Consider the following 24,754-nt stretch of genomic DNA (forward strand, 5'->3'; position numbering starts at 1 on the left):
TAGTGGCTGATCTCAGGATCTGAACATGGTAACATTTGTGGCTGACAGAAGTTTGCCAGATATGATGTTTAGTTGTCTTTGCATGTGGGAAATGAGATAATGATATGTTCATATTTTTCAATGTGGGATAGATTGAAATTGTCAGGTGTATGCATATCAGATGCAAAAAAAGTCTTTGGACAAAGGAATATGGAAAGAAATCAATGTTATAAATTAGGCAGATCAATGCATTTTACCCGAAAATTTTTAAATATTTTAAGAAAGGAATTATCTGATGGTAGTAATTATCATGCATGTGCCTTCAAAAATATTGGTATCACACAAAGTTCTATTTTTTTTGGATGTTGTGTAAAAATGTATGAAGGGTGTCTCTGCAAGAAAGAGAATCTAATTCAACTATGTGAATTATATTGTAAATGTTGATATGTAATTACCTTGAAGTTTTGTTCTTTTTGGTTAAGAATGAGAAGGAATTGAGGATATCATGCGGTCACAAATATAACTAAGTGGTCATTTCTATATTACTCATTTTTCTTCTTTCTTCTTTTCGCTAATATATTGCTAAGTTACATAAGTAATAATCTATGTTTTGGTTTGATTGGCTCTGTAGAAATGCAAGGCGAAATCAGATGTGCTAAGACTAGATCAACTCTATAGTGCTACGTACACAAGATTGTTGTCTATTACTGTTTTTGTAATAGCTCCACTGACATTATAACATATGCAACTACAATCAACATAGTACATATGTGACTTTTATATTCTGATTGTTTCCCGCAGCAATGCGCGGGCAAAAAAAGCTAGTTTTATCAAATACAAGCTACTATTAGGCATAAAAGAAATCGAATTCTGCGTTTAAAGGATGACTCCGGGGTTTGGAATTCTGATGAGACTACTATAGGGCAGGTGCTAGTTAATTCTTTTGCTAAACGTTTTACGAACTCGACTAATATATGCGTTGCTACGCTCAACCATTTTACTGACATTATTCCTTCATGTATTTCCCATGAGGATAATCAAACACTTCTTGCTCCTGTTACTATGCTAGAAATTTTCAATGCAGTTAAGGATATCAATCCTGTTAAGGCTCCTGGCCCGGATGGTATTCCTGCAAAATTCTATCAAATGTTCTGGCCACATGTTAAAGATCATCTCTATTACCTTGTGACCAACTTCTTTGATAATAATATTGTTGGAAATTATGTAATAATATCCAATATGAATGAAAATAAAATTACTCATGACCTTTCCATTTGAAAGGGTGTGTCTTTTTCAATAGGTGTCTTTAGGAATAAGTGTGTCTCTTCAAAGAGATAAGTGAACGGACATGTTGGTTCACTTGGGGTTCTATATAAACCCATACTCATTTCTCCTTAAAGATTAGATTAAGATTCATCATTTCTTCTACAAGTATTCTTCGAGTCAAGAGAGTACAAGATATAATTTATGGTTCGCTAGAGTCTAAAATTGCGGTGCTTCAATCTTGGATCATCGATTGTTGTATTCTACAAGGCGGACGCCCATTGAACTACAAGCACAAGGGTAGGGGCGAAATCTATCTTTAGTCAAGTGCATTTTTGCATGCCTCAATCGGAAAATCAAGTCAGTTCTTTCTTTTCTTTATACTTCTTTTATAGGATTCTTACACTATTTCACTCCTATATTAGGATTGATTTACTACTTACAATCTTAGATGTATATAGTTATGTTTCTAATATTCTTTATTGAAATTTCTATCATATTTATAATCAAATATATGATTGTTCCCCAACAAATATCAATCTCCATATGATTAACAAAACGAATATTGTTCTTTTACCATAAACAGATCAACCAGAAACAGTTCATCATTATAGACCTGTTAGTTTGTGTAATGTTGTTTACAAAGTCATTACCAAAATTATGGTAGCTCAGTTACGACCTTTATTACATGTGTATCTCTTTTAACCAAGGTGCTTTTGTGCCTGGTCGTTCTATTCATGAAAATATTTTATGAAATTTTTTCTTATTCTCTCATAAGAGACGTAAATCTGCTTATATGACATTAAAGTTAGACTTAGAGAAAGCTTATGATATGTTGAACTAGGATTATTTATTCTCTTGTTTGTCAGCTTTCGGGTTTCATCCCCATTGGATTGCTCTCATTAGAAGCAGCCTTTCATCAACCACGTTTTCTATTTTACTTAATGGTCACACAGTTAAAAATTTCTCACCTACTCAAGGTATTCGGCAAGGTGACCCCTTGTCTCTTTATTTATTTATATATTCTAGCAATGGAACCATTTATTCGACACTTAACTCTTTATGTGCTCGGAAGCAAATTTGCCGATCACCCTAACTTGCTCATTAAAATGCCCACCCATCTATCCTATTGACATGTGTCCTTTTTTTTAACCATGATTTCTCAATGGGTGTTTTCATAACCATGGTTGATAAATTCATGTTGATAAATTGTACAATTAAATAAAACAAATAAATAAAAAATGAGTAATTAAAGAAAGAAGCCATAATAGTACGTGTTGCGCTGGTAATTGAAGGATTGTGGGTTTGTTAGGCTTTTTTGCTGATCAATGGTGCTCGTAATCTTAATATTTCCCAATAGTTTGCAGTTTTGCTAATGGTGCTAGTAATGTTTTTAGGATTTTTTTAGCCATGGTTTTCTTATAAAATGCCCATATAAGCTATGATCATATTGGGACCAACAAGTAACCCAGAAAGAATAACAATTCCAAAAAAAAATAAAAATTTCTTTGTATAAACCCAGAAAGAAGCCTTCGATGATTCATTCGAAAATTCATCTAACATGAAAGAAAACGAAGGAAAACTAATAGGAAACCAAGCCGGTGGTGAATCTTAAATTAAATTCATACCTAGAGACATCAATTTTCAATTTAACTTGTTTTACTTTTTTCTGGGTTTTCAAATGCCCAGTGCACTACATTGTTGAATGATGAACTTTTCATTTAAAGATAGAATCAAAGTGGTTTGGGGTGATAAGAGAGAAAAATCAGAAGTTTAGTTTGATTAATTATTCATTCATATATGTATATATTAGACATAGAAGATTTGATTTGAGAAGTCAATTCTCTATGCCATAGACGAGATCATGAAGATATATAGAGATTGGGGAGAGAGAGAGAGAGTAATATACTTTAGCTATAATATTTTCTTATTTACAGAAATTATTTATTGTAAATGCTTAACCATAGTCAATAAGAAGGACACATGTCAATAGGATAGATGGGTGGGCATTTTGATGGGTAAGTTAAGGTGGTCGGCAAATTTGCTTCCTATATGCTCGGCCCCGATTCAATGTTGGTATTCTTCTGGCTCCTAGGGGTTTAAAATTTCAAACTTAATATTTGCAGATGATTGTCTAATTTTTGTTCGAGCCTCACATTCTGCAGCTCAGCATATCCTTAATACTTTAACATTATTGGCCTTCTTAATACTTTAACTACTATGCAGCATGATTATATCTGTACCTTGCTCTTCTTAATTGTTTTCTCTTTTTTTATTTTTCTCGGCTTTTTTATATGCTTGTGTTGAGATCCTTGGATTTAATGTTGCAACAACGTTTAATTTTGCAATCTGTATCTCTGATACTTTGCCTTTCTTTGTTTTGTTCATAAAGAATAGATTGTATCTCAACGTTCGCATGAGTTTATGGTGTATACTATACTACAGGGAAAATGAAATTCGTCATTTTGTTAATCACGTCATAACTAACGAAATTCAATAGTTCTGATTGAAAGACAATTCGTGTTTGACATAATTCCAAGCTAATTAGTATCAAGAAAAGCACAAAAATTCGAACGAACGCCATAAGTTCACATACCTCCGAGAACTAGCAAACATTTCCCAATTCATGGAGAACCTTGGCATGGCAACACCATTTGCCTTGGCACCATGGCAGCAAATTTCTTACATGAACCGGTAAAGGACACCTAACCGAGAATACTATCATCTTCAACCACGACAGTCCTTCACTCCTTCAAACGCATTGTTTGCCATCACCTCAGCTGTCATGAGAGGGGTACAATTAACTCTCAATAAATGAATGTTCAATAAATAAATTATTAATCACGATTAAATTTTAATTTGTTTTTGGTTCCGACTCAACATCATTATATAGTAGTCTTTTACCCATACAATTGCACGGGATCACGAATTCACGATCCACCTATAAAGAATTAAAGATACGTGAGTGTGGTTAGTTTTGGTTTAGTTCTCCTCAATCATTGTTTTATTGTTGTTTTTTTTTTTTTTTTTTTTTTGTTAGTTTACTATAATGATCTTTGTTTTTACTTGTTTAAGTTTGAAAGTATAGAATGGAACAGAATATGGAATGATTGAATATGTAGATTCAATCATTTATCAAATTAAAAGCAACAGACACAAGAACACAAGATTTGTTAACAATAGTGTAAACCTCTCTCGTGGAAACGTCACTGCGAGACTTTTAAAGTAGTCCACACTAAATCAAATCCATTATAGAGTAAGAATGATTACAGATCTATCAAGTAGTGATATTCAACACGATCACTTTACTAGTATTCCAAACTAACTTGACTTTACAACTGATAACCCTATTTTAACTCTCCTTGAATCTGATACAGATATGAAGGAACTGAACAAGCATTCTTTTCTTTTCAACTTCACTAATCTCAATCACTTATGCAAATGAATAATGAAGATCATATCAAACATATGAGAGATGAGAGAAATAGCATGAACACAATATCAACTCATAAGCAATGTATCAAAACTTTTTTTTATTCTCCAAATCTCTACCTTTTCAGTTTCTCAAAAACTTATTTATAGAGTAGAGACTTCTCCCCCTCAGTTAATGCACATCAACACATAATAATTTGTTTAAGAGAATCACATCAATATGTCAACTATCACTTTGTTTTGACATGAAAAATATATCAATCAACTGATCTGCTATAATTTGGGAAAACACAATTTTTCCAATTTAAACCAAAGTCATTTTAGGCAGATAAGATATTTTCCAAAACAAATGCATCAGAGTTTAAAACAAATCAATCATAGACAAATTAAGATATCTTTTATTTGAGAAACTCATTTAATGCAGCATGTAATCACATAAAACATAATTAGAAAATCATGAATGCTATGTATAGTGATTTATCTTGATTGAGATCAGATCTGTGAATCTTCAATATTCCTCTTTCAATCCTTGACAAATTCTTTATCACTTTGATTTTGCTATCTTCAATGCAATATCCTGTCAAAAGAATACACAAGATAAATATAAATCTTGATATCACAATCTGATAGTAAATGAAAGAATTTTTAATCACATTAGAACTTCTTTCCTTACTTATTAGCATAGCAAAATATAGAGAATTTAAATCCAATATTAATACTAATTAATAAAATTAGAATTAATAAAGAAGTTCAATCAGATATTCATGCACATAAAATCTAATCACAATAGGTTTCCTTATTTTCCCACACATACAAGTCCTAATCAAAGTAAGACTTATTTCCAACGTAGCAGGCTAGTTATATAAGATAATTCTAATCTAACTAAATCAGAATTAGTGATAGAAATTATCATATCCAACTAAGGAACACATGAATCATGTACATGCAAGGCATCTTAGCATTTTGTATAGGAATGCCAACATAAATATATACTAATAAAGTTGTCTCATTTAAGGTAATATTATCAGAATATAATTTGATGAATTTAGGGTCTGCTAGCTTTGTAGTAGTAGCATAGATTACTAAGAAACTCGGCTATGATACATCATACATGCAACTTATTGGGCCATCTATTGTTTGGGTCTGTCAGCTTTTTGTTTGAGTTACTTGAACAGATAAATAGCGAGTATCCGAGTCTTTACCGGAGCATAACAAGTTAACACATGATTATCATCGAGGTAACTCTTATGAAACCCTAAACCCTTTCGTTACTAATTAGAATTTGATTCTGCAAATCAAAGTTCAAACTATGGGTTATCTCTCTCTCGCTGTGTATGTGGAAAAAGCAATCGAAAAAATGATATTGGAAGCGTTACTCTGCTGTAAGTTCTGACTTTGGATCATTCCCAAGGAGTTTTTGATGTATGTATTTATTTTCGTTTCCTTATTGTGGGATCTTGTAAAGATGTTGTTTTTTATTTACATGATTCTTACTCTGGTAGTAAGTTCTAGCTGATTTCGTTTTCCTGTTAGGTTTTGGTTTTGAATATGGATGCTCTCTCCCTTTGGAAAATGTAGCAAAGGAATCGAAGTTTCAAACAATGATAGAGTATTTACCTGGGGAAATCATACAAACTATCATGTTTAGACTACCCGTTAAGTGTTTGATAAAATGCACCTCAGTGTGCAAATCATGGAAGTCCATCATCAAGAACACAAGTTTTGTTCGTGCCCATCTTAGCCATAACGTTAACAACCGGGATGGTGCTCACCTTCTACTACTGCACAGTGGTTGCTGCGGAACTTCCCATCCAATAAAAGAAGAGGTTTACTCTTTGCATTATGATAACCGTGTTTTTGAAGAGTACTGCAAGATAGATTTTCATATTCTCCGTGTTGCATTAGGAATGGGCGAGCAAAATTTCCGAGTGGTCGATATTTGTCACTGGCTGGTTTGCTTAGCGGACAATTCAATCGCTAAAACTTCGAAATATATGCTATGGAACCTCTCAATAAGAAAGGCATTGATGCTTCCCTCGTCTGGTCTGACCTACATCACTCATGGTCACTTTGAAGAGTCTATTGGGTTCGGGTTTGATGTTGTGACCAGTGATTACAAGGTTGTTAGGCTTGTCACTGTCGATGGTCGGGAAACTTTAGCTGAGGTTTATTCCCTGGTCAGGGACTCATGGAGAAGCCTTGGTTCTGTTAAGCCTTCCTGCCAAATATATGGAACACAACCCTCCGCCTTCTGCAATGGGGCTATTCATTGGGTAGTAAAACGTTGGACTAATGGTGCTTTTTACTATTTCATATTGACATTCGATGTCGGAAGTGAATTATTTCGTGAGATAACGATGCCGGAGAGTACCAAGTACCCATTATTATGGGAATCAAGAGTGTCTGTTTCAGGAGATGGGAATTCACTTGCTCTCCTCAGTACGTATAGGAGGTACACAGGCAACGATTATCTTGTTGATCTATGGGTCATGAAAGATTATTGTGTGCAGGAGTCGTGGACTAAAATGATAACTCTTGGTCCACAAAGAGATATACCCAAGACATTAACTTTTGGGAAGAGCGGTGTAGCATTCTTGCTAGTAGGAGATTACTTTCAGAAGAATAGATTGGTTTTGCTTGACATGGTGAGCCGACGGATTAGAAAGATCGAAAATGTTGGATATGAGTATTGCAACTCTATTCATTGTTATGAAGAGAGCAGGAACCTTGTTTTACTCGGCACGGACAACACAGTTTCTTACTGAACAGGTAAGTTGATTATATCTTGTTCAGTTGTTCTTAGTGTGGTATTCTAATTTTCTCATTCTGGCGTTTTATAAAAAAGAAAAATAAGACATTGCTCATTGTGTTTTGAGACTGTTGGACCTATTGTTTGATTTTCTATATGCCGCTTTAGAGCAGGTGTGCTATGTAATTCATGATCAGTGCTCAATTGAGTATAAGAATAGGAGTGACGCTTCCCCTGCCTGGTGTACCATGCATCCGTCATGGTCACTTTGAAGAGTCTATTGACTTCGGGTTCGATTCGCTGACCAGTGATTACATGGTTGTTAGGCTTGTCACTGTTGATAGTCGTGAAACTTTATCTGAGGTTTATTCCCTAGTCAGGGGCTCATGGAGAAGCCTTGGTTCTATTCAGCGTTCCTGCCAAATATATGGTAAACAACCCTCCGGTAGTAAAACGTTGGAGTAATCTTGCTTATTACTATACCATTTTGTCATTCGATGTTGGAAGTGAATTATTTCGTGAGATAATGATACCAGTGAGTATCAAGTACTCATTCATGTTGGAAACGCAAGTGTCTGTTTCAGGAGATGGGAATTCGCTTGCTCTCTTCAGTACATATAAGAGGCACAGAGATGATGGTGATCTTGTTGATATATGGGTCATGAAAGATTATCGTGTGGGGAAGTCATGGACTAAATTGATAACTCTCGGTCCAGAAAGAGATATACCCAAGACATTAGCTTTTGGGAAGAGCGGTGAAGTATTCTTGCTAGTAGGAAATTACATTGAGAAGTTTAATTAAATTCGATCTTATTTGCTGTAGCTGTGGATTGCTAAAACTTACAGCTTTGGTTTTGCTATGTTTAGGACCTCTCTATCTATGAGCTAGCTTTCCTTAGTTTCTTCTTTTAATTTCTAATGTTTGAAGTTGTTCAATGTGACTTGTGAATCTTGTCTTGCCTTAAATTCCCAGCGGTTTCTTTGTTATATTGCTATTACTTGCAAAGAAACAAATTTTGGTGGTGTGTACTGTATATTTCAGTTAACAAATTAGACTAAACATTTGCTTGACATTGCCAACCGATAAATTAGCAAGATCGAAAATGTTGGATATGATTATTGCAACTCTATTTGACAGATTTGTTGTTATGAAGAGAACCTCATTCTACTCGGCATGGACAAGTTTCTTACTAAACATGTAAGTTGATTAGATATTTAGTCGTATTCTTATTTTCTCCTGGCATTTATTTAAAAAAAAATGCTCATTGTGTTTTCCGACTGTTGTTCCAGATTGATTTTTTAGATGCTGATTTAGAATAGGTGTGTCGTGTGTTCTGTAATTCATGATCAGGTGCTCAAGTGAGTATAAACTGGGGAGTGAGGATATTGACCACATATTCTTACCACATACCGCAGTTGATTGCATATAATACCATCTGAATAGGTGATTAGGAATCTTGTATATAATCGAATTGCAAGGATATAATATTACTTCAGAAGCTCAAAGTGTCAATGTCTGCAGATTTTCTAGGTTTTCTCTATCTGAATGTTTATCGCCTGGGATTTAGTCTAACACACATTCTTCGATTAACGGTTGCATAGTTGATCTACTTAAGTTATAAACATCACTGCATCTCGCTAAAGCGCAGATGTTAACATAATGCATTCATCTTTGTGCAGGTCTGAAATGGTAGCAGTTAAAATTTGTTGAAGGCTCTTGTAGTTGTTTAGTTTCTGTAGTTGTGGATTATTAAAACTTACAGCCTTGGTTTTGCTACGTTAGGACCTTTCTATTTAGCCAGCTTTCCTTCTTTACTTATTTTTTTCTCTAATTTATGAAGTTCTTCAATGTGACACCTGCTGCCTAATATCCTATTGATATTGCTGATACCGTAAATTTTGTCATGCCTTCGATTCCCTGCTGCATCTTTGTTACATAGATATTACTTGAAAAGAACCATTTTTTGTGTAGTATGTGTTTCAGTTAACATATTAGACCAAAAATTGCATTGTATTTATTTCTAAATGTTAGAACAATTTTCGAGTTCAATTTGTCTTTATTGTTCATATAAATAAAAATTGAATAACTCGTATACCTATCATCAGAATCACAATCGAATTGGAAACATCAGTAGTTATGTTCAACTGAACTAATTAGTCCAACTAAAATGCAAGTTAACATGTTATAAATTTTTACATTTTTTTCCAAGAATGAAACAACAAAAACAAGTGTAGCACATTATTAGTCCCAAGGGGGAGAGAAGGAAATAGAGATGAAACAAATCAAAGACCCTGACTCTGAACATGACCTGCTGATACATTCAACATGACCCGACACATTCTTCTTCATTGCATCCCATTGGATAGTTGAGTCCCTCCCCCTTCCCCCATCTAAAGAACGAACTGAAATGACAATAATACCCCATCCCTCCAAAAAATGAATCTGAAAAAAAACAAAAAAAAACAAAAAAGAACCAAGTGGCCTGGCCAACCCCCTCCCCCAAACAAAAAACAAAGAACTGATTTTACTGAAATTAATAAAAATGATTTCAGCACCCTATCCAAGGGCTCCACGTGTCGAAGTCACAGCCATCCTCACCACCAATCCGATCGCTTAAAACCTTGTCAAGGGTCCCACAGCCCTAGTGGGAACACATCACGTGAATGAATGAAAAGGACCGAGTTGCCCCCCCCCCTCTAAAAAAAACAAAAAGATTAATAACTGAAAGCTTGGTTATGATATTTCTTCTTCTTGTTTCATTCAATTTAGAATCTGCTGCTGCTCCTTATTGTGATCCGTACAGAGCATGATGTCCGCCGCGTTGTGATGATGTTGCGGTGGAGCTGCGGCGGTGTTTTGGTTGTTATTATTGCTGTTGTTCTCCATCTTCTTTAGGGTTTGGTGGTGATAAACCTGCCTTAATCTCTCTATTTCCTTCTTCAATGCCTCTTGATGAGCTGCAGCAACCAAAGTTATGTACAATCAAAACTATTTCTTGGGATTTTAATTCAAATCATTAAACCTTATCCAACTTCTTGATCTAGCAGATAACTATATAATTAGAAAGTACAGACATATATATGTATGAAAAGCAATGATAATATTACACGTACATGCATAATCTAATTTAAGTACTATACAGAAATAATTAAAATGCTCCCTATAGTTGAGGTTAGAAGGTCCAGATCAATGCTTTCCCAAGTTACAAAGAGAAGTACGTTGGACAGTGATAGATAGGAAGGAAAGCCTTCTCTTATAATTCAACAAAAGAATTAGCTTGTTTCAGATAGCTATAATGATACTCAAATTTTAAAATAATGGATCACGCATTTGATAAAGTATCGTAACTTCGATACATGCTTCTAAACATGCATCAGATACATTGCATACATGATTTGATATAGGAAAGCGTATTGATTTAATGTCATACCATCTTTGAAGAGCTTATCTTGCGCCAAAGCAGCAATCCTTTGCTTGAGAGCACTGTTATCCACATTGAGAATCAACCTCTGGTGATCTAGAAATGCAACCCTGGGTGAAAGCGCCGACACCTCCGACTTCAATTTTCATAACCAAACAATAAAAGCCATATTAATTAGATTCACCAAACCAAATAAACTTTCCTTATTCGATCAATAAGCTAGAAAGAAACAAATAATTGATCCCCCCTACCTGTAATGATGTGACGCTGCGTTCGAGCTCCGATATGTACTGTAGCTTTCTCACTCTGGACCTCTGCGCCGATTGCCGATTTGCCAAGATTCTAATTAGTCACAAAGCAAGAAGAACAGTCTGAGTAATTAGTAATTAATTAAGAATGAAACAGACAGATCTGGTTAATTGGTTTAATGTTGCATGGAATAATAATTAGCCAGATTTCGATTCATGCATAGGTTATTACCTTTTTACCCTCTTGGGATCGGCAGGGGAAGTCGGCGGTGGCGCGCGGGGGGACTGAGAATGCGGGTCGTTGGGATCGCAGGAGCTATCAACCTCGCCGGGCTCGCTCTTCGGCTGCTGGTGGCCGTCGATCCTGAGCTGCATCAACGGCCGGTGATTAACACTGTGGCCGTTAATATTGTTAAAATTCTCGTCGTTGTTGCCGTTACTATTGTTGGTGTTCATAATCTCGTCGTTGTTGCTGTTCTGGTCGGACGGCGAGGAAGGGTTCGAGGACGACGTGACGGTGGGAGGGACGGCGATGTCGTCGGAGAACATGGACATGAGCTGCTCGTCGTCGAGTCGATCGAACGATCCTGCAATGTTGTTGGCGCCGTGGACGGTGGGGTTCCTATGGTCGACGTCGTCGAGCACGTTAAGCGGCGACTCGAGGAACGCAATGGAGTCGCTGGCGGAGCGGCGGTGCGCCCCGCGCCGGGCGGAGGAGAAGTCAAGGAACTCGTCCATCCAGCAGGAAGAAGACTGCTGCTGAGGGGGAGGAGGAGAAGAAGGGGGTGGTTGAGGGCGGCGGTGGAGGAGGGGAGAAAGTTGGCCATGGAGGGCATTATTCTGTGGTGGGGGAAGGGCGCCCAATTCTGAGTCATGCTGGGTATTTTAGGAGGTAATTGCGCCATTGCAAGAGAAACCAACAATGTTATAACCTCCCAAATATAGATGGGTGTCTGTGGATTATTAGAGAGAGAAAAATTACACCGCTAAAAAACCAGAGAGCAAAGGAACCCAACTAACCAAAACCCAACAAACAACAACAATGATATCAATGCCGCTCTGCTAATAAAATCACTGGAGAAGGGAGAGAGAGATGGGGAAGGAGATAGATATTAATAAAAAGGGGTCGCAGAGGACACAATCATGGCAATGAGTACTACTGGAGAGGGCATTTTTAGTTGCAGACAGTGCTCTTTTTTCTGATTTGGATTTTCGGGGATTTGTTTCGGGTATCCTTTGTTTTAAGGCCCAGAGGTTTTGGAGGGGTGGGTCACATGGGGGGAGGGGGAGCTCGAGACAGCTAGCAACAGCTGGGGAGGGAGGTGAGGGTGAAGGGAGGAAGAAGAAGAAGGAGAAGCTGGAAAGTCTAAGAGAGAGAGAGAGAGAGACACTGGGGGTGAGGTTTTGTTTATTAGGGTGGGGGGAATCAGGGTCTCCACGTGCCGGGGTGACCCCTCTTCTGGCCATTCCCTCACCCCATTATATCCTGTGTAACTAGTAGATTGGATTCTTTGGATATATGCATCGGCTTTTTTGCACATGAGTACATCACACATGTATTTGTTCTGATTCTAAAACTGACTTTGTATCGTATTTCAGAATATGACATATTCTTCGAGTTTTTTTTAGTTAAGTTGGATTTATTTTTTCTAATTAGCGGTAGAAAAACCAGTGTTTTTAAAAAAACGCGTCTTCTTAAAGCTCAGAATGCTCTAGGCAAGAGAAAAAAAGAGTCAGCTTTGCTGCCTGCTGCCTAGGTACAGAGGCGACAAAGAGGTTGTTAAAGGCGCAAAAAACGTTCCTAAGGCTGAATGCTCAGTGGTTTTTTTGTCTCGGACTTTTTTTTTTTGTACATACCTCTATCCTACTCTATACTGCAATACATACGAAAATGAAAATGGTTTGAGATCATCTTTTTTTTAAAAAGGATAGAGAGTATGAAAGATAAAACTACATAGGGGACAATTTCTATTGTATCTTAATTTGCTACTCTTCAAGAATAACCACGTTAAATAGTATGATATCGATCGCTGGTGTCAATTGTGTTACAATTTAAAAATGTACTATGTTTACTCATGTATATATACCGGTAAAAATAGGAGGTAAGACCCATCAACCGACTTCCGCACAACCTACATTATCGTATTCACACCAAGATCTTGAATCATGATGACTTTCAACAATGTATGTACAAGTATTTTGGTGTGGTATGCCTACATAGGATAGAACTTCCAGTTGTGTATATAAATATAGAAGTGGATAGTGGAAGGATGTAGGATTTACAGAGAGAGGATGATGAGCTGTGAAAGGGAAGCTTAAGAGAGCTTGTAAGAATCATGTCCTCCTCCTCCCATGTGAATTGCTAGTAAGAGCCCACCTTTGTTTGCTTTGTCCCCAAATCAATCTCACATGGGGAGAGGGCTTGAGTGTTGCCCTTCTGCTCATCCTCCAATATATATACTCACATTTCTTGGTATCTTCCACTATCTTATGTTGGCAGTTATGTTTCTCTTGCTTAATCAAACTACTTAGGGAGACACTAATAATGATTAGTGGAAAAGTTAGAAGGCATGTTATGTACTTGCTCATCTCTCCTAAAAGGTTTTTGTCACATTGATGTGAACCCAATCTACATGCACTAATTGATTTAATACTCCCTCATCATTTTGAAAAAAAATGCACATAATCTAAGCCCTTCGCCGTCGGTCAATCTCGGAAAGTCAAACGTATCAATGGCTTGTAGGGCTAGAAGCTAGATCATCACCCCAAACTCAATGACATAGAAAATGCCTTGCTTGAGAAGAGAAGAGAAGAGAAGGATGCTCTTATTCCATTGATTAGTTGTATATGATTATAAGTTATGACACGAATAAATGTTGATTAGTGGTTTGCATGTGCATTGCTTAAGGGTTCAAGAACTAAAAAAGAATGCCCTAAATAACAATAATATCTCTCTGTCCTAGTTTTAATTTTAGTTTTTGGATCCCAAAAAATGTTGATGATGTACACCGTACAGGAAAAGGAGGGAGGGCAAGGACTAGCCCCCCCTGCAGATTATGAATCGTGAAGCATTATTGCACGTGGAAGGAGCACAGAGGGTCCTCTGTGTTTTCCTATTTCCAGAGTTATAAGAAAAACAATTGGTTTTTGTTTATTGGAAATGTTTGGTGTATTAAAATGGCAGAGAAAAGGGAACGCGGAAACACATCAATGAAGATGTTGAAAAGAAGAGACGGATAAAGCTAGAAAGGGAGGTGATGCCACTTTGGGGTAAGCATTTCTATGATTTGATTGATCTTCTTGGAGGGGATGCCATGCGAGTTTGATCATTGTGGCTCTGTTCTCGTCTGAGGTAAAATTATTCTCTCTAACATTAGGTGAGCTAAATGATTGAAGAAGATGAAGATGAAGGTGACAGTTCTATCATTGAAGCAAAGGAGCCAAAAGTTTGTTGAAGTGCGAGCACTCGATCGAGCATGAGAACTTTGCCGGAAATACGAATAACATTGCCCTCTTGTAGCAGTTAAAATTCATACTGTGAATTAAGTAACAAACCTAACAGGAAGAAGAGCTTCATCGAAAAAAAAATAAAACAGGAAGAAGAGCTTGGATAACAGAAGATGTACACTATTTTTGGTGAAATCAGATATAATTCCCACATAGGATTACTGATTCAACTGATTTCCTTGATACGGTAGTAGCTAGGTACACATATGCATGATCATCATAGCTGATCTGGCAGCAGTTTGTACAACAACACTGATGTTATTCTATTATGTACATTGTAGCTAGTTGGTTTATGTTTGTTGTTACACTCTTTGTACCGAGTAGAGTTTCATCCTGCTCATATGAGTGATGACAGTCTCCACTTCAATCCTTTTACTGACCATTCTGGATATTTCCATCTTTAGCATCTGCCTTTGTGCCTGTGAAGTGTGATCTTAGTCCAATCCAGCACTGGTAATAGTCATGATCTATGAGGGGAGACTCAAGAGCCCATGAGCAAATTCGGGGGACTAAACACGATTCAAACATAAAAGCCATAGTATCACTTATTTTATGTGGTCCTACATCATTCCCACGTGCAATTGTAGCCTGCAGTCCCAAACAAGTGATAGTGTTAAATAAGGATCGATCATTGGGCAGTTGAGGATGTTCTCCAACTAAACAACTAAAAAGCCAGTCAGCTATTAACAAGGACTCAAGGAGAACAATGAAAAACAGTCACCCATATCAGCCACAGGAACACTATAAGCATCAAAGTTCCTTTGGAATCACTAACCTAACATGTGATGAGAAAGTTTCATATGTATGTGTACTATCAAAAGAATAAACCATTCAGAGTTCCATTGTTGGGCATTGATCTAATATGGATTGAAACTAAGCACTGACAAGGAAAATACAAGATGAAAATGGAAACGAACAAACAAATTATATTTCTAAGGGTTTAGAAAGGTATACCTCATATGTCTTTGTATCAGGACCATGGGGAGTCATACAGCTATGGAGGCTTGCACCACCTGGAAGAAACCCATCTGCTTTTGCCTGAGGACAAGAATACATATCAAATTATTTTTCTTTATTTTTTCTTTTTGCTGCTGAATCATTGATTTTGGACCCTTAAGTTAAATTGGTACATATCTTACCAGACCTATGGAGTTGAGATAATCCTTCAACACGTAAATCTTATCCACCTAATGACTATCTAGTGTCGAGATTAACATATAAGATTAAAAACAGAGAAGACTCTCTAGTTATGTTCATTAATAAACATAGTCAATTCTGATGGCAGCTATTGATCTCCTTACACTTTTTTTTCCCTTCTTATCCTAAGCTAAATACATAAGTTGAGTAGTTATTCATGCTTGAAACATTAATAAATAAATACATACATGAAAATATATTAAACAAAACCTGGTAGTCAACATGTTCAGGTTATTACCTCATATCCACCGTAAATGAGGCCCATGAATTCACTCATACAATTCCGGTGGTAGTATGGAGGTCGAAATGTATGTTCAGCAACCAACCATCGAGGAGGAAATATGGCGAAATCGAGCAATGCAACACCAGGTTTATCAGTTGGTGCTGTCAATACTGCCCATATTGTACAAGATCAGGCAAGATAATGCATACTGATACTTAAAAGTAAACCACCAGCTTACAAAAGTAATGAATATTTAGGGGAAAGAATGAAGTTAATTAACTTAATTGAGTTAATTCTATATACCTGTATTTACTGAAGGGTCACCATGATCAAACAAGACCGTGTTGAATGGGCAGAACTTGGTCAGATCATACTGCAAGCAAATAACGTTTGTTAAATAACCAGATCACATGAGAGTAGAAAGATATACCAGTCCTATTTAGAAATAGCATCAGATCAGCATTTCACGCTGATATAAACTATTAAACCCAGTCAAAAGACTAACTGAACAGTGAACAGTTTTTTTTTTTTCCTTTTTTTTTTTCGAAGTAAACTGAACACAGTCAAAAACATTACAAGAAAAGCCCAACAAGCTAGGACATAGCAAAAACAACAATCTAACTCACCTTATATGGAGCATAATTACCATGCCAAGCAACCACATTGAATGGAGAGAAATCCTGCTTTGCAGTAAAAAGTTCTCCACCATATTTTTGTATAATAATGTAGCCTGGACGGGTACTTTCCTCAAACCATGCAGTGGGAACAAGAAAATCCCTTGGAGCAGCTAGGCCATTAGCTCCTACATGTAATCAAAATTACATTTTCACTCCCTACAAGTCATGCAAACACTTACTATAGTACGGACATTACGTGATTTGGATTAACAGTTGTTCTATATTTTTCTTCAGATGTAATAACTGAAATAGGAGAAACTGACATGAGGCACCTACCTATTGGGCCAAGTTCAGGGAGTTGAAAATGGGTGCCAAAAACTTCAGCTACATAACCTCGTGACGGGCCATCAGGAAGGTCTACTGCAAATCGAAATCCTTGAGGTAATACAGCAACTTCACCAGGAGAAACATTCAATTTTCCGCACTCTGTAGTGATCCAAAGCCCTACACAACCAGAATAGATAGCAACGTCAGAAAATGCGAGCCTCCTAGTTAAAATTATCTAGCTACTTCTGTTTCTAAGCTCTAGTCGTAATAAATCGTGCGACTCAAGTGCAGATTATAGATACAATTGAAGGTCTAGGTTACTCCATCGAAAGATAAGCACTCAATGCTGAGAGAAGCGGTTTTAAGAGGTGCAATGTATCATCAATCACTATCTAAGAATACAAAAGGGGACACCTTTTGATCATTACTCTAGTACAAAAGTCAAGATTTACTAAACAAATGATGACTAATCAACTATACTATTGCAATTTTCAAATACACTCAAAAATAAACTTTATTATGACAAAGCAAGGCGGTTTATGAACAAGCTTACGAATGCATTCGAATCAGTGCCTTAGAATCACACATCAAAGTTTAAGCACCAAATAATCAAAGAAAACAACTTAAATTTATCAATTTATCAATACATCATGAAGTTCTTACTCCCTAATTGAGGGACTATCAAGAAATCTCCATCAGCATTGCAAAAGGCACGATCATCCATCGACTTGTTCGCAGTGTACCTACACATAATCAAACCAAACACACAAAAATCCAATCAATTGTCACCGAAAAAGCATATGAATTTTTCATGATCTTGAGTAGCTTAGCACAAAGAGTACCAATTACATGTGAATAGCAAAGCCATGGCGGAGGAACGAGCTCCCAGCGCCGCACACAGTGTACAACCCCTGCACAAAGTCCGTCGGCGTCTCCGGAACATCCACCGGCTTCCACCGCAGCTGAGTCGGCGTGGTGAAGCTGTTGGAGTCGTTGAACTCGCTGACGAGCCGGCCGTGGCTGGGCCGGAGCGGCTTGAAAGGCTCGTGAGTGACGGAAGGCTTGATCCGGTAGAGCCAGGAGCGGAGGTTGAGCTTGCGCGGCGAGGTGAAGGAGGTGCCGGAGATTTGCTCGGCGTAGAGGCCGTAGGGGCAGAGGAGGGGGCTGCTCTGGCCGGAGGGGAGAGCGCCGGGGAGAGCTTCGGAGGAGAAGTGGTTGTGGAAGCCGGACTGGTAAGGGAGGTCGACGGCGGAGGAGAGGGAATCGGAGCCGGAGGTTTTGGCGGTGATCGGTGGCTGGTCCATTTTTTGCGGTTTTGGGATTGGGATTGGATTGTGTGCTAGTCTTACAAGTATGCGAGAGTTTCGGGTTGATGGCGTCACATGGGAATCGCCTCATCGGTTGGAGAGTCGTGTGCGACTGGCTAGACTCCATGAATTACAACCATCTGAAATTTATTTCTCTAAAATGATATTGGCAAATCAATCAAAATTTGATATTCAAAGCGTTCGATCTCACATGTTCTCTTTAAATCGCACATTTGATCAATATCTCTGCTCTTTTACCCGGTTGTTGATGAAAAAGATAAAAAAAGAAGAGAATAAATCTTTTCTACTGTCAGATAGTTTGTGATTTTAAAAACTAGTATATAGTACTATATATGCATGCACGAGCAAGATACATTTCGTTTTTATTTTTACTTTTATTTTAGGTAATTGTTAGTGTATATGTCTTTAACGGTCCATAATGCTCGATCCATCAATAACATATTATAGTAATGACGGCTGACACTCTGACAGTACTCTAATTGCTCTATATTTACTTTTATTTTTATTTTCTCATTGATTTTTGTTTTTATTTTTATCTTAAGTTAAACAGACAATCTGCATGGTATACAGATTTGTATACAAATCTGGATATTAAAATTGTCATAAAATAAAACATAAAATAAAATTATGTTGTCATCATTTAATTATCATGAAATGTAATAATATTTTTGTGTTGTTATAATGACAAAAAAATTAGATGATTATTAATGATTCTATAAGAACATATAATAAAATTATTTTGTCACTTCTGAATATTATTTTAGGATGTTGTTATGTTATGGGGTTTAGGCTTAATGTCCCTTATTATATTCTCATGTTTCATTAATGGTTATGGCATGAGGGCTACCAGTTTAGCCACTATTCAAAAAAAAAAAATTACACTTGCAAACAATACTATACTACAATTACAGTTACTGTCACTGCACGATTTCAAAGTACTTATACCGAGAGTGTCAAACACTAATTGGTTGTCTAGATCACGAGTAATATTTCCAACACGTGTCATATCTTAACTGTTGATATCATCTCAAATTGTTCATAAATATGAGGTCATTGTCATCCTTACCTCTTAAAAATTCACAAACACTTCTCATATCAAATCTATGAGACCCGTAAATTTAGAAAGTAGTTTAGAGAATTACCCTTAAGCCAAAAGTGCACATCCCTTTCTTCTTTTTGTCTATCTTTTATATTTGCTCAACTTTATTTATTTACCAATGAGTTAACTTGAGTTTATTTTATTTGCATCAAATGTCATCCTTATCTTTACTATTCAGACTTCTCATTCAATCAAAAGACACCGACTTAACTGAACTCAAGTTTATCGCTTACTGACCGACATACTTTCTGATTCTTTCCACTTCCACACTCTTCTTAAAACTCAGAAAAGTTTAAGTCAGCTTGTGCCTCCTTTGTTTCCGTTCAGAGTAACCCATAATTCTGTGTTTTGCTCTTCATCATGCTAGAAGGTATGAAACTCAGTTTAATATTGGATCTTCTGAGATTTTCGATTTGCTCAATTCCAAGTCTTTCTTTGTCTCGCATGTTCTATAAACCTATTCTAATCCACAAGTTCTACTTTGACAGAACAATCAGAGGATTTCGGACCTTCAAATCGCTAAGCTTCTCTTTATTTTGTATCAACATCAAAGCTTACTTTCTTTTGGTAATATGTTCTTCCACTTATCAAGATTTTTATTGATATATGTTTAAGGTTGTTATGGGATGCACTTTTGACTATTAGTTAGGTTTGGTAACTCTATTTAGATGCCTAGAACTGAATTAGATTGGGTTTCATATAGTGCACACCACATGTTTGATAGAATGCCTCACAGACACAACAAAGCTGAACCAGTAGGCTTTTCCATGATTTTCGAGAAATCTATACTGCTTTGTTCAATCTCAGTTTTTAACAGTTAAAACTAGACTTTTCAATGATCGTTTTAAACTTGGTTTCAAGCAAAACGGAGTTGATTTGAGAAACTTGTGCTATTTTAAAATTTATACAGTGTTTCAAAATTTTCTACAGAAATTGCATTTTCAATCATTTTGGGTCTCTATTTGACCGTGTATTTGAACTCCAAACGACTTGAAATTTTTGGACATTGTAGTTTTGCTTGTCTATTTTGATTATGGAGATTTTCAGTTGAAAGTATTGAAATGTCAATTGGTAATGAATTTTTCTCTCTTACTACCTGTTCTCTGGAAATTTCGCAAATTGCAGCTCAGTGTTACAAAACAATTGGTAATTTGAGAGCTTTTACCCTTTCTATCAGTCTACAATCTTTAGCAAGTTAAATTAGATATGCAAATCATGCTTTGAACTTGTATTTCAGTCCAAAAAAGGTCGAGGAAAAACTCAATTTGTTTAACAAAGCATTCTCTGTGTTATGATAATCTAATCACGATTTTTTTTTTGGAACAAGCCCACACATGAAAGCTCTAGCTACTGCTCGTTCTTTGAAAATGAGACTTAGAATGATGTTAGGACTGATGATGGTGATTTACTACTTTCTATAATAGGATCAAGGGCTCAAGTGGACTGAAGATTGGTTCTTGGCGTGGTTCTTGGTACTTGCTGAAGGTTGTACATAAGAAATTCCAGGTAGGGGGTCTTCATTGGTTAGAGATGTTTCTGAAAATATCTTTATGTTTTTATGCATAAAATTGCATTATTTTTATATGATGACTTAAGAGTGAAGGGAGCATAGCGACTACTTTGGGTTTCGATCCCCTAAACCTCCAGAGGGGCTATACGGACCGGAGGACATCTAACATCCTTGAGATGTGGCGTCTCTCTTATGTGGTATGGCGTAAATGGCCACTCTTGCTACTTCTTGCTGGCGGTTTGTAAAATTATTTTAGCAAGTAAGTAGTTGGCAAAAATAGCCGGTCATCAGATTTTAGAAATGGGTACCCTTGTGCATACGTGTTTTACCGGAAACTTTTATATGTACAAGTATCAGTTTTCTGCTACAGTTCTTAAAGTTGATTTGTTACTAAATAACAAATGGTTTTCAAACCTAGCTAGCGTTACTTCCTACTGAGCATATGAATGTAAGTGATGCTCACCCCTATACATTTCAGGTACTGTGCACAAAACTGAGAAGAAGTGGAACTAAAGTGGTGACCTTGGCATTTTGCAGCTTGTCATCTCCTTTCCCTTGAGGTCTTTTCCTTGTTTTGATGGTCTAATGTTTTATAAAATCTGAGCCTTTGTCCCTTATATTTTTGGTGGAAAAGTAAAATCAGCTTGTTATAAATATGATCTCAAAGGCTCATTTTGGTGTGTGATAACTATGTTAGTCTAATCTGAAATAGAACTTCCAGTTTGTAAATGAGTGTCATGTATAATTATAGCCATGTCTCTTTTCAGTTTTCTTGTGTTCATAATGGTATCCAATAAACTTGTATCCTTGTGTTGTTTTCTAATCATCTATGTTAAGTTCATTTCCTTTTGTTTAGATTACACAGATTTGGTAAATGTTGTTTGTTTGAAATTAAGCTATCTTAACAGGTCACTGTAACTTTCAGATTTCAGATGTACTCCCTCTCTAAAGGTTTCTAGTTGTTGGTTATTTTAACATTACTAATCTAAACGTAATCAATCATTCTTGAGTTTTAGTTTGTCTTATCAAAAGGTCAAGAGACTGTGATTTCAAATAAGAAATTGTGTTAGCTGCCAAACTTAATCCTCCATAAAAGTTCATTTGGTTTGTCTTGAAATTTCGAGCTTTCAAATCTCTTTTAAAGCCTTGTGCATTTTAAGTTGCTTTCGTATTGTTGTTGATACTTAAGCGTCTTAAAATGTACAGCGTTGTGACGTTACCCCCTTTGGGGCGTTATAAAAACTCCCTATTAATTAATTGTTTTCTTTTGATTTTTTCAACTGTTTATGTAATAAAATGTTTGACAAAATGGTTAATGAAAGATCAAGAAGAGGCCATAATGAGAAACTAACAAAGATTCACGATTATGTATGCTGCTGCGTTACATATATATGCTCTCTTGTTTTTGAAATATAACACGTGTCATAATGAGATTAATAAAAACAAGACAAATATTATTGCGCAAAAACCGTTGAATTATATATCATTACATAAGACCATTGGATTAAATAGTTGATGATTGAGAGACATTGATATTGCCTATTTAGGGTGAATAAATAAATTCTGAGACAGAGGTAAAAGTGCACACATGGAGGCAAATCCTTGCATTTTCTTTTTGTCTTTTGTTTATGAGTGCGGCTATTGGGACCTCCAAATTTGCTCACTATAGCTCTCATTCTCTCTACACCTCTTTTTTACTTTTCAATATAAGTATTTGCTCACTATATCTCATTTCAAATTCATAACATAACCTTAGTTATTTATTGACATATATTTCAATAAATTAATTACCTCTTATTCAATCAATAGACTTCTCTTTTCTTTTCTTTTTTCCTTTTTGTTTGTCAACATCTATTATCCCTACCTTCATTTTTTAAAATAAGAGGTAAAAAAAATAAAAATTGAGAAGTCTATTGATTGAATAAGAGGTAATTAATTGATTGAAATATATGTCAATAAATAACTAAAGTTATGTTAGGAATTTGAAATAAGGTCTAGTGAGCAAATACTTATATTGAAATGTAAAAAGGGAGGTGTAGAGAGAATGAGAGATATAGTGAGCAAATTTGAAGGTCTCAATAGCCGCACTCATAAACAAAAGACAAAGAGAAAATGCAAGGATTTACCTCCATGTGTGCACTTTTACCTCTGTCTCAAAATTTATTCATACATCCTAAATAGGCAATATCAGTGTCTCTCAATCATCAACTATTTAATCCAATGGGTTTTGTTTATTAGGGTGCATTTGATCTGTGTCACATTACCATTTCATACATTGTCATGACAAAATGACGAGCTCCAACTTTACAACATTAATCGGGTCTTATGACTAGGAAAACCAAATCCATGTATGTGTGTGATATATATATATATATATATATATATTTTGCATGATTTGAGCATCTCCAATGAAGATGTTATTTCTGCCACATAGACCCAACAGTTATAAAATGACATCCCACACTCTTCTCCAATGAAAGTGTTATACACATGTGGCTACATGTGGATTTGACATTTTGAAGGACCTTGTCAAATTTGACAGTCCCAACTTGGGCTGTCTTTTAATTTTTTATCCTCTATCTCTCTCTCTCCTATCTTGCTGCAACTCATCTCTCTCTCTCTCTTATCTTTCCGATTTTCTATGTAAAAATCTTTTCTCACATGATAAAGTAATGTTTAAATTTTATCTTTCGATTGGAGAACAAAAGTGTCAAAATTGGCATTGCCAAATCAGACTGTCAAATGTCAAATTCAAATTTGACCTAAGAATTTGGCATTGACCATTGGAGATGCTCTCGCACTTCATCTTTACATGTTGAATGGTTGTACTCTAATTTCAAAATGATCTTATCCGGCGGTATGCATCGACTTTGTTTCTGTAATTGCATCAAGTTGTGCATGGTGTGGATGCACGATTATCATTTTATTTGGAACTTAATCAACAAAGTCAGATACAATCTCACTAGGTCAATTGCCTTGTAACCTCAAATATTTTTGTATATGCATGGTGGGTGATGGTGCAGCGATGGAAGTTGTACATAAACTCCATGCGAACCAGGTCCAACTTCTTAAAATTATTATTGAATAGTTGGCAAGTAATGGCCAGTTGCTTACGTTATATCACTTCTATGCGAAATGCACGATTCTAGATAGGAATTTCTGCAAAGAGATCTCATGCACACACCCTATAATGGTCAACTCCAGCAAGGTTCTATCATGCCGGTCACGGAAGCTTCATTTCCTCCTAGTAAGATTGCATATCATCTTTCTTGTGTGCCCTTCTGCAACTCCATTAACCTTTAATTAATTTCCCAAGCTTTACTCAAAATGATATTGTCAATATATCTCGCGAGGGGGATGCTGTTATCGACAACCAGTTCCTCCGCCTCACCAAAAGCGCACAAGACCAAGAGAAAATCGGGAACGTTGGTTGGTCGCGAGGGGGAAATCTGTTCAGAGTTCTTTTCCTCTGATTATTTTCTGATTTCTTCATCCTATTATGGAAGAGAGATCTGTTGAGAGGTTTTTTGTACCCTCATCGTTTTCCAATGTTGGAATGAATCCAAATCGGTGTTTTAGTTCTATGGAGGTGAATAAACCAGAAGGGAAGCCTTCTGTGAAACGCCTGGGTAATCTTACAAGCACATGGAATGAGTTTGCTGCCTATCTCAACAAGAAGCAGATACAAACCAGATGCAAAGAAGCGAATATGTCTGGGAGCGAAAGCCATTCTGCCATCCTTAAACAATTTTCTGGGTTTCTTGCAGAAACTGGTTTTGTTCCACATGAAGAAGCTTCAGGTACTCTATCATCTTTGTCTACTGCTCTCACTGTTTGTGCTGAGAATGACTAT

The 24,754-nt window shown here is 36.4% G+C and overlaps 1 protein-coding gene and 1 pseudogene across 2 annotated transcripts in view; one reads left to right on the forward strand and one right to left on the reverse strand.

Annotated features, from left to right (window-relative positions):
• The window catches only part of LOC101292394, a 1,325,780-nt pseudogene that overhangs the window by 431,739 nt on the left and 869,287 nt on the right, over window positions 1–24,754 (forward strand). The window contains exons 71-78 of the transcript XR_184374.1: window positions 6,375–7,319; window positions 7,390–7,443; window positions 7,800–8,183; window positions 8,562–8,621; window positions 8,775–8,782; window positions 11,351–11,938; window positions 17,824–18,196; window positions 24,410–24,733. The product of XR_184374.1 is annotated as an uncharacterized LOC101292394 (transcript). The remainder of the gene's footprint in view (window positions 1–6,374; window positions 7,320–7,389; window positions 7,444–7,799; window positions 8,184–8,561; window positions 8,622–8,774; window positions 8,783–11,350; window positions 11,939–17,823; window positions 18,197–24,409; window positions 24,734–24,754) is intronic.
• On the reverse strand, window positions 15,145–17,840 carry LOC101300702 (homogentisate 1,2-dioxygenase-like). The gene is made up of 7 exons (XM_004294074.1): window positions 17,807–17,840; window positions 17,628–17,707; window positions 16,974–17,141; window positions 16,647–16,822; window positions 16,324–16,393; window positions 16,036–16,190; window positions 15,145–15,638 (listed from the first exon to the last, which is right to left on the reverse strand). Exons 1-7 carry the CDS (start codon window positions 17,830–17,832, stop codon window positions 15,525–15,527), a joined length of 789 nt encoding a protein of 262 aa, XP_004294122.1. The 5' UTR covers window positions 17,833–17,840; the 3' UTR covers window positions 15,145–15,524.

This window comes from Fragaria vesca, linkage group LG3 (genome assembly GCF_000184155.1).
Source record: "Fragaria vesca subsp. vesca linkage group LG3, FraVesHawaii_1.0, whole genome shotgun sequence".
NCBI lineage: Eukaryota > Viridiplantae > Streptophyta > Magnoliopsida > Rosales > Rosaceae > Fragaria > Fragaria vesca.

Excerpts from the sequence above, each read along its gene's own strand:
- LOC101300702 (XM_004294074.1), bottom strand. The coding sequence starts at position 17,832 with ATGGCTTTGCTATTCACATGTAATTG. Across the intron at positions 16,823-16,973 it reads CCCTGAACTTGGCCCAATAG|GAGCTAATGGCCTAGCTGCT; the intron begins GTAGGTGCCTCA and ends GATTACATGTAG. Across the intron at positions 16,191-16,323 it reads TGACCCTTCAGTAAATACAG|TATTGACAGCACCAACTGAT; the intron begins GTATATAGAATT and ends CAATATGGGCAG.